Below are 14,938 nucleotides of genomic sequence, written 5' to 3' on the forward strand. Positions count from 1 at the left end.
TAAATAGAAGTAGAAGAAAAGGTAAATTTAGGTAAATACGGAAAGAGAAAAGTGCTGGTGGGAGGACCAAGCATAATAGAGGCAGAGGGCGATGCTGCTTGTGTGCAAGTAGAAAAGGAGATCAGAAAGTCGGTGGGGCCAGCTCTGGGATCAGCATGATTGGAGGCAGCTGCATATTCTATGCGTTCTGATTTCAGAAATGTTGCTGCAAAAGCTCTGGAGGTAAATGAAGCCATTTCTACAGTCATTTGAGCATCCTCTGGATTTATCTTCTCTTGGAAAGCACAGCAACTTAAAAATCTATGAAGTCTTTTGTGATTTTTGCGCATAGTCAAGGGTGCTTTTTGTTCTCATTGCTTGCAGCAGACGGATCAGCTCCTGAATCATTATTAAGAAACCGTCAAGTGCGTCATGACTCCCATCAACCTTACTGTCTTCCACCCTGCAGTTTTTGTCCTACTTGGCATCCCTGGGTTGGAGGCTTATCACATTTGGCTGTCAATACCCCTTTGCCTCATGTATGTCACTGCAGTCTTGGGAAACAGCATTCTCACAGTGGTCATCATCACAGAACACAGCCTTCACGAGCCCATGTATTTCTTTCTCTCCATGCTGGCCATCACAGACATCCTGCTGTCTACTACCACCATACCCAAAGCCTTGGGAATCTTTTGGCTCCAGGCAAATAACATTGCCTTTGATGCCTGTGTCACCCAAGTCTTCTTTGTCCATGTGATGTTTGTAGGTGAGTCAGCCATTCTGCTAGCCATGGCCTTCGATCGCTTTGTGGCCATTTGTGCCCCACTGAGATACAAAACTGTGCTGACATGGTCTGCTGTAAGAAGGATGGCTCTGGCCATTGTCACCCGAAGCTTCTGCATCATCTTCCCAGTGATCTTCTTGTTGAAGCGGCTGCCCTTCTGTCGCACCAACATCATCCCCCATTCCTACTGTGAGCACATTGGAGTGGCTCGCTTGGCCTGTGCTGACATCACGGTTAACATCTGGTATGGCTTCTCAGTGCCCATTGTCATGGTCATCTTGGATGTGATTCTCATCGCTGTGTCTTACTCACTGATTCTCCGGGCCGTGTTTCGTCTGCCTTCCCAGGATGCTCGGCACAAGGCCCTCAGCACTTGTGGTTCCCACCTCTGTGTCATCCTCATGTTTTATGTTCCATCCTTCTTTACCTTACTGACCCACCGTTTTGGGCGTAACATTCCTCGACATGTGCATATTTTGCTGGCAAATCTTTATGTGGTGGTGCCACCGATGCTCAACCCCATTGTCTATGGTGTAAAGACTAAGCAGATCCGGGAGGGTCTAGTCCACCGGTTTTTGGATGTTAAGGCTTGGTGCTGTTCCTCCACTCTTGGATGATGAATCCCATTGATCATCACCCCCAGGTTCACCGAAGAAGCTAAGTGTGAAATACAGAATTACCTGAGACTGGGAGTGCTCTTATCTTCCTTTCCTCATTCTCTTCTGTTTCATTGATTTTATTTTTTCTCTTCTACCTCTTTCTCTTTGACTACTTTCTAGAAATGAAATTAAGTGTACATATCTCTCATATAAATATTTGATATCTTCATCAGACTAGATGTACTCCAGGAACACAGGAGCTGAATACTATATAAAATGAGGTTGTAAACAGTGAATAAAAATAATTTCACATTTAGCACATGAAGGAGTTCTAATTTATTTAAATCTCAAGAATGTGTGTTGATTCTTTGTGCAGAGTCCAGTAGCTCCCCCATGCACTTCTGCAATGGGAAGTGTGTGAAAAACAACCGTGCATGCCCCTTGGACATATGGAAAACTCCATTTCATTCTTCAGATTTCTGTTCAAGAACTGTCTTTTCTGAGAAGTCTTTTCTTATTTTTCCAGGCAAGCTAAGGCTCCTATCCTATCCCATCTAGTGCACATTGTACCAATCTCTAAGTGTACACAATGAATTATTTATTTGTGCACCATTGGCTTCTTGAAACGAAAAGTGTGTATCATTGATATTTCTATCTTTTATGTGTTACAACATAGCTGGTAACTATGTCTTTGTAAAATGAATGAGAACAAATTTACTTTCTTAAAGTCAAAACATGCATCTCTATGATACACTGAAGTCATTAGTTGAATTAGCCTCCATACCAGTCATTAGTAAACCAGTTCTTTGTACAAAAATTTTGGATACAGATCATCTGTTGATACATAGTAGTTACTTCTCAAACCTTTGATTAATCCAGAAATAAGGAGATGTGCAAAGTAAGAGGAAGCAAGAATATGTTTGATTCTCTTCTAGTTGACTTTTGACCTGCCTCAATATTAAGAATTATTACACATTGTTCATAACTAGGTTAGCAAAAATGGAATACTCCCTTGGAGCTCAGATTCTTGGTCACTCTTTCATACTTTGCATAAAATTTATGTACACCATTGCTTCAACTTATATGAATGAATCCCACTTCTCTCTCTAGGCAAGAACTCTCTTCTGTGTTTTAGATACATAACTCCAACAGTTGTTGTACTAACTTACCAAGAATATAAAACTCTCAATTTAAAAAAAAAATAAAACTCTCAATTTAGTTTTTATTTTATTATTATTTTTTTTTGGAACAACATAATGGTGATTATATCAACTTTCCTGGACTTGAATACCCTGGAGTTTTTTTTCAACTTCTTCCTTTCAGACTTGGTTTTTCAACAAATAATTTGTATTTGCCCAGTATCACAATGTCAGAGTTTCTCTTTGCTTTAAATTTTGATATATTGTTTTCTATTGATTTTTTTTGCATTACTTTTTATCTCAAAAACAGTTTACTAAACTATTACCTGTATTAGCTGCTGAAATTTTTTGGCACCACTTTTGGCCTCACTTGTCTCACCTTAGTTCTAATTCTAGGGGAGTCAACACCTGGAGCGCCAAGACAATCATAAAGAAATGGAGCCTTTAGTGATGTCTTCAATCTTTAGTTGAAACTGACACTAGAGACAGGAGCAAATATACTTCCCTTTGTGCTCATGCCAAACTGAGTTCAATTCTGGTACTTAAAATCTAAGATGCTTGATCCTCATGCAGAAGAAAAAAATATTTCATATATTTTAACCTCTAATTAGCTTTTTCAAATCAACTAAATGCTACAGTACATATACTTTCTTCTTTAAAATACTAATAAAACATTGCATTGTAATGTATGTACCATAAGTTTTTGCTCTATGGTTAGTTATAAAAGTTGTAATAATTTCTTTTGCCAATAAATATAGATATAACTATATGTTCTCATGCTGTAATTTCAGCAGTTTTCAGAAATGAAATTTCTAGATTAAAATATGTACATAATGGCAATTCTTCATGGATATTTTAAAAATGACTGCACTTCTTTTTCTTATATTCAATTTTTTAAAAAAAATTTGAGGGGTGCTTTTGCACTTTTCTGGGTGGGCTTGCAGGAGGCTTGGGAGATGGAGCCGGTGAGAGTGTAAGGGGGCCTGGGGGCTCATTTCCAGGCAGGTGGAGTGAACCTGTGGATTTCTCCCTGTGCTTGATCCTTGGCAGGGTTGGGGGAGGGGAGGAGAGAGTCCTAGGTTAGCATGCTGGCCTGGTGTGCTGTGGACCAGGCTAGGGGAACTTTGAATGGCCCTGGGTCTTGGGTGTGTGGAGCTTGGACCCTAGTGGGCAGCAGAGCTCCAAGCCAGCACACCACCCCACTGGAAGACTGAGCTTCAGAAGGCTGGGCTGGAAAGCCCTCGTGCTCCCTGGTGCACAAGGATTGTCCAAGGAAGTGGTAAGGGTAAGGAGGTGTGTGGGAGGCAGGACCATTGAGGGAATACGTTACAGGTGAGGAATGACTTCTGGGGAACTTCCATCAACAAGGCCACGTTCTTGCAAGGGGGCTGAGATTGAGCAGTTTGGAAGGGGGAAAGCTGGAGGACCTTTGTGAGTCAGACCAATGCACCAGCCCATATGGGAAACCTGAGCTGGGCCAGTTAGCATGGATCACCACTGACCACTACTCCCCAGTGCACACCAAAGCTAAGGTTGAGGGCCTACCTGGCAGGGCTAGATCAGAGTACCTGCCAGTGAGAGAACAGGGGGATGAATAATGTTAGGCTTGGTCATGACACTTACCAGCTCATGAGAGAACCAGGTCTGGGGGCATATTCTGTGGGGGTATGTGGGTTCACCCCTGTGGCATTGCAATTTCTGATGGTTTCCTTAAGAGCAGGGTGTGGTGATGGGCTGAGCTAAGCATGACCAGGGAATCCTCTGACATTCATGGGTACTAGGGTTGGGAACAACCAGGCTGGTCCAGGCTGCAGCACCAGCAAAGGCATCCAAGAAAAAGATGTGGGATGGGCTGGGCTGTCACATCCACCAGCTCATACAAAGGCTGAGACAGTGGGGGAAGACTATTCCTAGAAAGGACCTAGCACTCACCAGCATATATGAGATCTGGGTCTGGGAATAGGCCTGGTGGGGGAACTTGGCAAACTTCCCTGGTGGAATGTAGCTCCCATTGGTGAGCATGTGATTCAGGTCTGGGTGTTGGTAAGGCTGGGCAAGATAGCTCCACCTGTTTGCAACTGTGTGGTTTGATTCTGGAAGGGGATGGACCTGGCAGGGCTGGGTCAAACCTTAGTTCACTGGCTTGTGCATGAGCCAGGCTGGAGTGTGGATCATGCCAGGCTAGGCTATGACACCTGACAGTTTGCATGAGCCAGAGATTGGTGCAGACTGGGCAGGGCTAGGCTGCAGCACCCACCAACATGAGATAGAACTGGAGACAGACTAGACTGGGCCAAGCCACATTACCCATTGGTGGATGCCGAGGTGAGGCGGGCCATGCCAGACTGGACCACAGCACCCACCAGTACATGTGAGACCTGAAGTAGAGGGTAGCGGTGTGAACCCAGTAGGTCGTCTGTGGGAATTCCTCTGCGCCCCCTGGTGAGAGTGAGAACTGGGACTGGTGGCAGACCAAGCTGAGCAGGGCTACAGCACCTGTTGGCATGCATGTAAAACAGGTTTGGGGAGAGCCAGGCTGGGTTAACTGACTGTGTCAATTGGTGCATGCATGAGCCAGAGTAAGTGCAGGCTGGTTGGGCTTTGCCACAGCATCAGCTGGCAAGTGCTGGGACTGAGAGGCAAGTCCTGTCAAGTTAGACTACAGATCCACCTGAAGAGTGCAAGAGCTGGGACTGGGAGTGGGCACAGGAGGGAAACTATGGGCACCATTCTGATGGGCTGCAACTCCCAATGGTGAGCATGAGAACCAGGGCTGGGGCAGGCCTGGCTTTAGCACCTATTGGTGAGAGCCAAAATGGGTACAGACCAGTCAGGCTAGATCACATTACCCACCAGTGAGTGCCAGGACTGGGGTCTGGCCATGTCAGTCTGGGCAGCAGTACTCAATGGCACACATGAACTCCATTGCTGGGAGCTGATCTGGTAGGGGGACTTGGGGAACTTCCCTGTTAGGCATAGCTCTCACTGGTGAGCACAAAGGCCAGGGCTGGGAGCACATGTGTGAGCTGGGTCTTAGGGTAGGCTGGGAAGGGTTGTCCACAGCACACACTGGCATGAGAGCCAGAGCAGGGTGTAGGCCAGGCTAGGTTGGACTGTAACATCCTGTAGCTCACAGTTCACATGAGGTTGAGGGTGGGCCAGTCTGTGCTAGGCTGCTGCTCTTTTGGTGATCTGGGACTGGGGTGGGCCAGGTTGAGCCAGGCTATAGCACCTACTTGTGAATGTCGAGACTGTGGGTGGGCTATCTCAGACTGGCCACAGCACTTGCTGGCACATGTAAGATCCAAGGCTGGAAGAAGACCTAGTAGGGGAACTTCAGGGATGGTCTGGGGGCAGGCCAGGCTGAGCTAGGTTGCTGCACCTGTTAGCAAGTGCCTGGACTGGGACTGGGTCATTTCAGGGTAGACTTCAGTAACCCCTAGCAGGCATAAAATCTAGAGCTGGGAACATGCTTGGCGGGGGTCTGTGGGCACTCCCCTACTAGGCTGTACCTATCACCAGTGAGCAGAAGAGCCAGGGCTGGGGGTGAGCCAGGATGGACAAGGCAGTGGCACCTGTAAGCATACATGAGGACCAGGTTTTGTGGGGGTGTGTAGGGCTGAACTAAGCTTCAGCACCCGAGGGTATGCAGAAAGCTGGATGGGATGCAGACCGGGTTGGGCTAGGCTGCAGTAGATGCTGGCAAGCATAAAAATCCAGTGCTGGGGACTGGCCTGCTGAGAGGTATTGGCTTTGTCTCGACTAGACTGCAGCATCCACTGGTATGTGTGAGGACTGGGTTATGGCTGACTGGGTTGGGCTGCAGCACCCTTTGGTCGTGTGAGGTATGGAGCTGAGCAGAACTGACTAAGCTCTGTCCACTGGTGGTGCGTTGGCAGGTGCAGGTGACAGACCACACCTGACCCTGCAGTTGCTTGCGCACTTGTTTGAGGTCACCTAGGAGAGGTTTCCTGTGGATTGCTGGACTCAGACTCAATCGATTCTGACAGAAAGGCTTTGAATATCTGGAAATTCCTACACTTTTTCTGGATAAAGTTCCTGTGTGGTATTTTTAAGTTTGTCCTGGGGAGTGGAATTAAAAATGATCTATATGGGGCAAATAGAAGCAAAAAAATATCCAGTGACCACAAATGCAGACGATGGCAGAGACAATCAGTACTCAATGTAAGTCTGTGAGTGTTCTTGTGTTTTCTAGCTTTTCTTGCAGTTGAATTGGGTCACCAAGGCCACTTACCACTGGAAATGTGAGCAAAAGTAATGAATTACTTCAAGACCACAATATTTAATAATTTTTTTGCACCTCATCCTTCCCTCCATTTCCCTGCCTTGGCAACTAAAAATGTGTATTGTAACGATGAAGGGTCCAAGTGTTTTGTGTCACTGTATGAGAATAAATCTTACTGCATGCTTACATATCAAATGAAAGAGGAATAATCTTAGCTTTGATAATTTACTAAAATTTTATGATTTGTTAATATAGCATAATTTGAAATATTCTTTCTGAAATAGTCATGTTTATTTAGAGATACCTAAATAAACACACAGCAAGAGATGTCAAAAATATTTGAATATATAAATTTAGGTATCAAAGGAAAAAACAGGGCTGGAGAATACCCTTAAATTTACCATAATTTATAAGTGGGATTTAAAACCATGTAACTAGCTTTGATAAACAAAAAGTATAGGTATAAATAGGGTGGAGAATCATAAAATATCAACTTGTTTCAACCTTTTAATATCAGAATTTGTATGCTATCTCATTTTTTATTAGTGCGACCCCGTAACTTGTTCTTAGTTCATGTGCCCAGCTCAGAAACTTAGTGCTTTACCAGTAGTGCATGTTGAAGTGTCGTTTGGCTCATCTTCTGTATAAGCAAAGGATTTTTTTTTATTTGAAAGAGACAGAAAGAGGGAGAGACCAACAGAGAGGAAAACAGATACTCTTTTAAAAAATTTATATTCACTATTGTTACCTAGTTGAAGGGACGCATCCCACATAAGCCTCTGATTAGGGTGGGGAGGGTCAGGTAAAGAGGAAGGTGGGTGGGACACAAGTTTTATTTTTTTTTTCTTTGAGGTCCAGATACCTATGATTTAAAATGAAATTTACGTGATAATTTGTAATTAGCTTGTAACATATATGTAACGGGATCGTGTAATAATCAATCAAAAGGGGGAAAGTAGGAAACAAGCAGTGGTTGATCCATGGAAATGTCGAAATCCCCACTGGGCAGGAATTGTGAAGGCTGTACATATTAGGTTTGGCAGAAATTTCTTTATTAGATCCTTTGTCACAGTGTCACTGTGGCTCACAGAAGCTGCTTCTTTGGAAGTTTCTTTTCTTCCTAGGCCACATCGATATTGGCATTGTGTCCTTCTTTGAGATATGAAGGTATCAGTATATTTCCTGTTGATGAAACCAATAGTTATGTTAACTCTTATGCTAAGCTCCATCCACTGGTGCACTGGCTTCACATCTGTATGCGGTAGTCTCTACTACACAGTTACTCTACATCCACTCCCATTTCAGACTTCTGACCTCCAGAGCTGGAAGATCAGGAATCAGTTATTTTAAGCTACCAAATTTGTGGCAATTTGTTGTAGTGGAAGTAGAAACCAAATAGTTTCACCAGTCCTTTTCATTTCTGCTCTGATCAGAAATCAGATCTCACTTCTGTGTTGATCCAGCTATCTGGTACTGTGCCTGGGTCATCCAGGTCTTCCTGGATGGCTCCTGATGTTGGACTGGCCCAGCCTTGGCTATTGGGAACATTTGGATAGTGAACTCATACATGAAAAATTGCTCTCTCTCTTTCTCCTCTCTTTGCACTTTCTTGCCCTCTTGCATTTCAAATAAGTATTAAATGAAAAGAGTATCAAACACTAACAGTTGCAGAATAATCATTTGTAGAGTCATTCGACAGGCATTGTTGTTTCCTTTTCTGTGTGAAAACAAATCGTGTTTTATTATGTTGGTTGAAAATCTGAAATTATATATTAAACAGTTAACTGACTCAAAAGTTTTGAATGTCAAACAATATATTTAAATGACAGGATTTTATTGGAACCAAATGGATTTTCGGGTAATTTTTAATCTGCCAAACACCTCATGTAGGACTTCACTGTCACTCCTATACTTTCTCCAGGTGGAGACATGGACACTAATGTGTTAACTGGAACTCATTTAAATAACTACCCATTTCTTCCTGTCTTTTTTGGAGTCTAACATTGCTGACCACAGGGAGAAGCAGCAGCCTGGCAGAATGCAACTTCTCTCCTCCCAGCTGTCTCTCCAGTTTACCTACTCTAATTTTAAGGCTGAGTTTAGCTCTGCTGTGAGTTTTCAGCTTCCATGTATGGCACTGCAGTAGCTGACTTTGTGGTTCCCATCTCTGCTCCACAGCCAGGTTCTGTCCAGGTTCTGGCCTCCAGAGAGCTGGTCTGCGTTTTGAGGATGGCTTGCCTCAGTGCAATGGCACATTTACTAGCTCTCTGACTGAGTCCTTCACCCAGAAGTGTTGGAAAGCTAAGGGAGGCAGAGTTCTGTGACGCATATACTTCCTGTCCCTAATTTCACTAGAGAGATAAAAAACAGTAAAATGCTACTCAGAGTTCACCAAAAACACACTTGAAATCGTTTTCTATGCTTTGAGTTTTATGGCAAAACAGTTTTAATTCCTACTGTATGAATAAAATATTCTCTTTCTGTATCTATTGATTTTATTAACATTACGGTTCTAAAGGGAAAATAGTAACTATTCCCAGTGTACAAATGACACGGAAAAATCGGGAGAATAGACAAGCTGTAAAGGATATTATTCTGTCTTTTGAGGGGCAGCTGATCAAAACAGAACAAAGATTATTGAACAAAGCTTGAAGTTACTGGTTTACACACTTAGGGTTACAAATGTTGGCAGCCACCCATGGACTTTGGAGTAAAAGTCCCTCACAATTTCTGATTCTTGGAAGAACTCGAAGAATGCCAGAAAGGAATAGGATATGGCAACAGTTAGCTGGGAGCTAGGAAACAGGGAACACATAACACGAGATGGACAGGGATGGTAAAAGGTCCTCCAAAAACCATTCACGAAAACCTAAACGTGGGCTAAACACCCAGAGGCAACTCCTCCAACCACCTGGTATGATTTGTAACCAAAATTAGTATAAATGGAGCTGATAGTTCTCATGGAGTGGGGAACCCAAGAGCTGTATTCCATGCTAACAAAATGGCAGAACCCATGCAACCTCAAAGTTGTGCAGCAAGAGTTGTGGTGCCTGAGGACATCTAAAGAGAACATGAAGTTCCCTCAAACGCTGGAAGGACAGTGCTTCAGCAACTGGTCAGAGAGGAGAGCTGTGCACCTGCACCCCTGGATGAAGTTCTTGGCTTCTGGCTAAATCCTGGATGTTGCAGCCATTTGGGAAGTAAGTAAATCACAAGATGGAATATGTATCTCCTTCTTTCTCTGTAACTCTGCCTTTCATATAAATAAATACATCTTTTAAAAAGAAAGAAGTTAGAAAATTGCCGTAAGGCCAAAGCAAAAGCAAGTCCAAGTCCATTTTTATTAGACTTTTCAGCAAAGCTGATGTCATTCACACTTCAACAACAGGTACCTCAATGGCCTCAATAATAAGATGAGTTTTATTAAAGAAATATGCATCTGCGGCTTCAGAGAAAGCATGGGTTAAAGGGTTCACCACAAAACCCTGGAATCAGTGACATTGGCATAGAAAGGAACTTTTAGGAGGTTTGAGTCACATGGGAGTATGGCTATGCAAGCTTGAACTTTAGTTGTACATCTGTGGCATTGCCTTGCACAATGTGTACAAATATTAAATGCTAGGAAAAAATTCCTTTGGATTCAAGCCTCATAGACTTTAAGGGTGCAATGACATTTGTTTTGATTTATTTTATAAAGCCAGGAAAGAAAGTAAAGTGCTTGAAAATTTCTAGATTTGAATTATTAATAACATTTACAACAGATGATCTGGTATAAAGAAGTGCCTGGGTATATTACTATGTTTGCAAATATAGTTTTTTTAAAAGTTTTGTTTGTATTGGACAGTCAGATATACAGAGAGGAGGAGAGGCAGAAAGGAAGATCTTCCATCTGCTGATTCACTCCCTAAGGCCGCAATGGCTGGGGCTGAGCCAATCTGAAGGCAGGAGCCCGGAGCCTCTTCTGGGTCTCCCATGCGGGTGCAGGGTCCCAAAGCCTTGGGCCGTCCTCTACTGCTTTCCCAGGCCACAAGCAGGGAGCTGGATGGGAAGTGGGGCTGCCGGGATTAGCACCAGCGCCCATAGGGGATCCCGGTGTGTGTGTAAGGCGAGAACTTTAGATGCTAGGCTATCGCATATGGACCACAAATATAGTTTTGCCAAACTTTATCTTTGCCAAACTAATGGTTAAGAATGCTATGTGACTATAGTCTTAACGATCTGAGGTTATTTCAAAATTTGCTGCATTTGAGTTAAAGGAACATCTTTTGATTTGATTATTATTTATAGCCTTGCTTATATTCCTGCTGGTCTAAAGTCTCATTGCTTTTTATTTGTTGAATTCTATTTAGAGGAGCATTATAGTGTAGACTTAAGTATAATGTAAATTTAAAAATACGTTACCTCAAAAACTAGAGAAGAAAAGGGGTCAGTGCTGTGGTGCACTGGGTTAAATCACTGTCTGTAGTGCCAACATCCCATACAGGCACCAATTGTAGTTCTAGTTGCTCTGCCAGTGTGCCTGGGAAAGCAAAAAGCAGATGGTTCAAGTCCTTGTGCCCCTGCAACCCACTTAGGAAACCCAGAAGCTTCCAATATCTGGCTTAGGCCATTGCAGCCTTTTGGGGAGCGAATCAGATGATGAAGATTCTCTTTCTCTAACTCTGCCTTTCAGGTAAAACATGACTCTTACAAGGGTTGATTTGGGTGATTTGCCTGACCCTTTCTTTTTAAAAAAAAGAAAGGGAAATGAAAAGAAGGAAAGAAGAGTGTAAAAGAAAGAGAAAGAAATCAGGAAGGAGGGAGATTTCATATTCTTAGATTTTTATCTATGACCTACATTTAATATCATATTAATATAGAATTGTATTGATAAATATCAAGCACTTGCTGTGACTCTGAGAATCTAATCTTTAATAATTCCCTTAAAAATTAAAAAGACAACCCATGGAATGGGAGAAAATAAATAATACATTTGGTGAACAGTTTGTCCTTAGAATATTAAAAAGATCTTACAGCTCAAAAATAAGATAAATAATTCATCTAACATCCAATTTTAAAATGGTTAAAGGATATAAACTGACATTTCTCTGATGATTTACAGTCAATACACAAATAAATAGATGCTCTACATCACTGGCCATCAGGGAATTGAAGTCAGAACCTAGTGTAATATTCTCCATACCTCCTAGAATGGAAATAACAAAAGAAACAGACAGCTGTAGATAACGGCGAGTAAAAAAGGAGCTTTTATTTAGAGTAGTTTTATGTTTATAGAAATGTGAACATGGTGCGGTCTCCATATATTCTGCTTCCAGTTTCCCTTATTCTTAACAATGTACTTTTATATATTTTTTCCATTTAATAAACTAGATTGAATACATTTTTCTTAACTGAAGTTTATGCATTATTCAGGCATCCTTAATTTTTACTTAGTGTCCTTTTTTTTTTCATTCTAGAATTCCATTGTGTTTACCTTATTGCATTTAGATGTTTGGTCTCCTTAAACTCTAGGTCAGGGCATTTTTTTCAGACTTCCTTTTATTTTTTTGTCAGGCATTTTGTGGAAAATACACTTTTGAATGGGAATTGCCTGATGCTGTTCACTTGATTGGAGTGGGCTATATATTCCTGTTTGTTTTGTTGTTTATTATTGTTTTTAGAAAGACAACAGTGAGAGAGGTAAAGTGTCTTTTTCATCATATCTACATGTCATATCATCACAGATAACCAGTGAAGAACATGACTTCTATTGATGTAAACTTTTAACTGCTAACGTAGGGTGGCCAGGCTTTTTAATAGAAGTTAAACTTTTTCTCATTTCCATATTGTTCTTTATTGGAAAGAAGTCATATGAGCTTAAGAACTGAGAATTCATGCTGCAGCTATTTGAGGGTGGCACATCTCCACAAATCATTTAGAATATTGCTGTGTGGGAAACTATTCTGTTCTCGATTATTTATTTGTCAGATCATTCATATGAATGATCACAGTCTGATATTTATCTTCAACTTTGTGTTATAATTCCAAAGTAGAATTTTTGACATATAAAGTTTAAAAATCATTCTTCTAATCCATAGAATAAGTAACAACTGAAGGACAGGAAAAGTCAATACATTTTTATAGACCCATTATACATTTGTTTTGCAAGGCGTCATGCCATCCTCAAATCTGGAGGCGTTAAATACAGGAAACTACTGCTAAGATCTGGATACTCACATCAGAAACTTTTGGAGACACAAACTTGTAGAACTTCAAAGGTAATTTTGACAAATCACTGGAGGATACATGTAGACCATCAAGAGATGTGCCTTCCTAAGACAGCCCGTGTTTCATCCTCAAGAACTGCACAGATTCTTACAGGACGCCCAGAAAAAATCCCTGATGGATGTAGATGGGGAGGGGCAAAAGAGAACTTCATGAAACAAGTCCAGAGCATTCTCCCTAATGAACACTTCTTCTCAAGAGGAAAACACTTTACTAGAGCCATATCTGATCTTTGGAAGGGATACTTCTCTGATTCCAGGATGTCAGTTGGCTTTGGGATCTTGGATGTGTAATGGAACAAGAAAAATTATTGATTTTCAGCTTGTTCACTTGACAGTTTCTAAGCTCTCATTAATGTTAGCACTCCAAGGAAATCCTCTTGACAGTTTTCTTTTGATACCACATACTTTCTTGGGGAGAGGGGTTCACTAACTTCTTAGTTTTCTATCTTTATAATCATTTTAAATGGTTCAGCATTTTTGCTTGTTCTTAGAAGCTTTATCTGAATTGTTTTGATAGGTATTTATATAAGTGAAAATCCAGTCTCTTAAGTGGCCCAATTAGTTTTAGATTTTTGGGGAGGGGTAGTGGTATGCTGTTGCTCAGCTTTCAATGCTTCTGTTCTTGACATGTGGGGATAAATGTTAAAACCAGTGTGAAAGCACCTGGAAACACTACATTGTCCATAGATATAACCATGATTCTATCAAAGAGAAGATAACTGCTTGAGTTTTAATATACTAAGATTCTCACAACTGGGCTTTTAAATTTCTTGGCACTTAACCTATATGTCAACCTAGAACCATCTTTTCAGTTGCTAATCTGTACTGTACCTCTAAAATAACTAAGAGACAGTGTTATTAACTTTCTTTTCTTTCTTTTAAAGATTTATTTATTTTTATTGGAAATTCAGATATACAGACAGGATGAGAGACAGCGAGAAAGATCTTCCGTCCGATGATTCACTCCCCAAGTGAGCGCAACGGCCGATGCTATGCCGACCCGAAGCCAGGATCCAGGAACTTCTTCCAGGTCTCCCACGTGGGTGCAGAGACCCAAGGCTTTGGGCTGACCTCAACTGCTTTCCCAGGCCACAAGCAGGGAGCTGGATGGGAAGTGAAGCTGCCAGGATTAGAACCAGCGTCCATATGGGATCCCGGGGCGTTCAAGGCGAGGACTTTAGCCACTAGGCCACGCCGCCAGGCCCAGTGTTAGTAACGTTCTCTTTTCTCTGTCTGTATGATGTATCATTTCTCTTGCTGGAGAAGTTTCTGTTTAGGTTAGGCACTTTCATATCCTTTAAAGGCACTGGGATGCTCAATAATCCATTCCTGAGTGCCATAGACATTGTGACTTTGATCACAAAAGCATCAGTGACTATAGACGAATATTGAAGGGGATAACAAATAGCTACAAAAATAGCTCAATGAAAAGAGGATGTGTAAGGTTATGTGAAAGAGATCAATGTCAGCAAGTCAGTATTAGAAAAACTCACAAAGAAACGTAATAAAAGTAAAACAGCAGGGGTAAAAACAAATATACACATTTTGATAAGCGTGGATGGACTTAGCCTGCTAGGTAAGAGCAAGTTTGTATGTTTTGATGAAATAAGAAAGACATAGTTAATGCTGATTCCAAATGACAGGTTGAAATTAAAATGTCAAAATGATATGGAAATAAGTGAATGGGAAAGACAAACAGGAGAATAAATATAAAATAGTGTGACTATTAAAATCATATAAAGCAAAGCATAAGGGAAAATAGAATATATGACAGGGAGGAGTAGCTCATAAGAATAAAACAAAATTCACAATCCCTTTTTTATACTCAAGGCACATGGAGAGCATAACTAACTGCACAAATCTTTCTTTTGTGTCAGAATTTTTGCTGATACTCAAAAGGGATATATTTTCAAGATAGCTAAAAG

The 14,938-nt window shown here is 41.6% G+C and overlaps 1 protein-coding gene across 1 annotated transcript; it reads left to right on the plus strand.

Annotated features, from left to right (window-relative positions):
* Positions 1-411: 411 nt before the first annotated feature.
* Positions 412-1,505, plus strand: LOC101532785 (olfactory receptor 52B2). Its single transcript, XM_004589974.2, has one exon. It carries the CDS (start codon positions 412-414, stop codon positions 1,378-1,380), a length of 969 nt encoding a protein of 322 aa, XP_004590031.2. The 3' UTR covers positions 1,381-1,505.
* The last annotated feature ends 13,433 nt before the right edge of the window (positions 1,506-14,938 follow it).

Source organism: Ochotona princeps, chromosome 4, assembly GCF_030435755.1.
Source record: "Ochotona princeps isolate mOchPri1 chromosome 4, mOchPri1.hap1, whole genome shotgun sequence".
In the NCBI taxonomy this organism is placed as follows: domain Eukaryota; kingdom Metazoa; phylum Chordata; class Mammalia; order Lagomorpha; family Ochotonidae; genus Ochotona; species Ochotona princeps.

Bases quoted from the DNA above. Each gene is read 5' to 3' on its own strand.
- LOC101532785 (XM_004589974.2), top strand. From the start codon at position 412: ATGACTCCCATCAACCTTACTGTCTTCCACCCTGCAGTTTTTGTCCTA.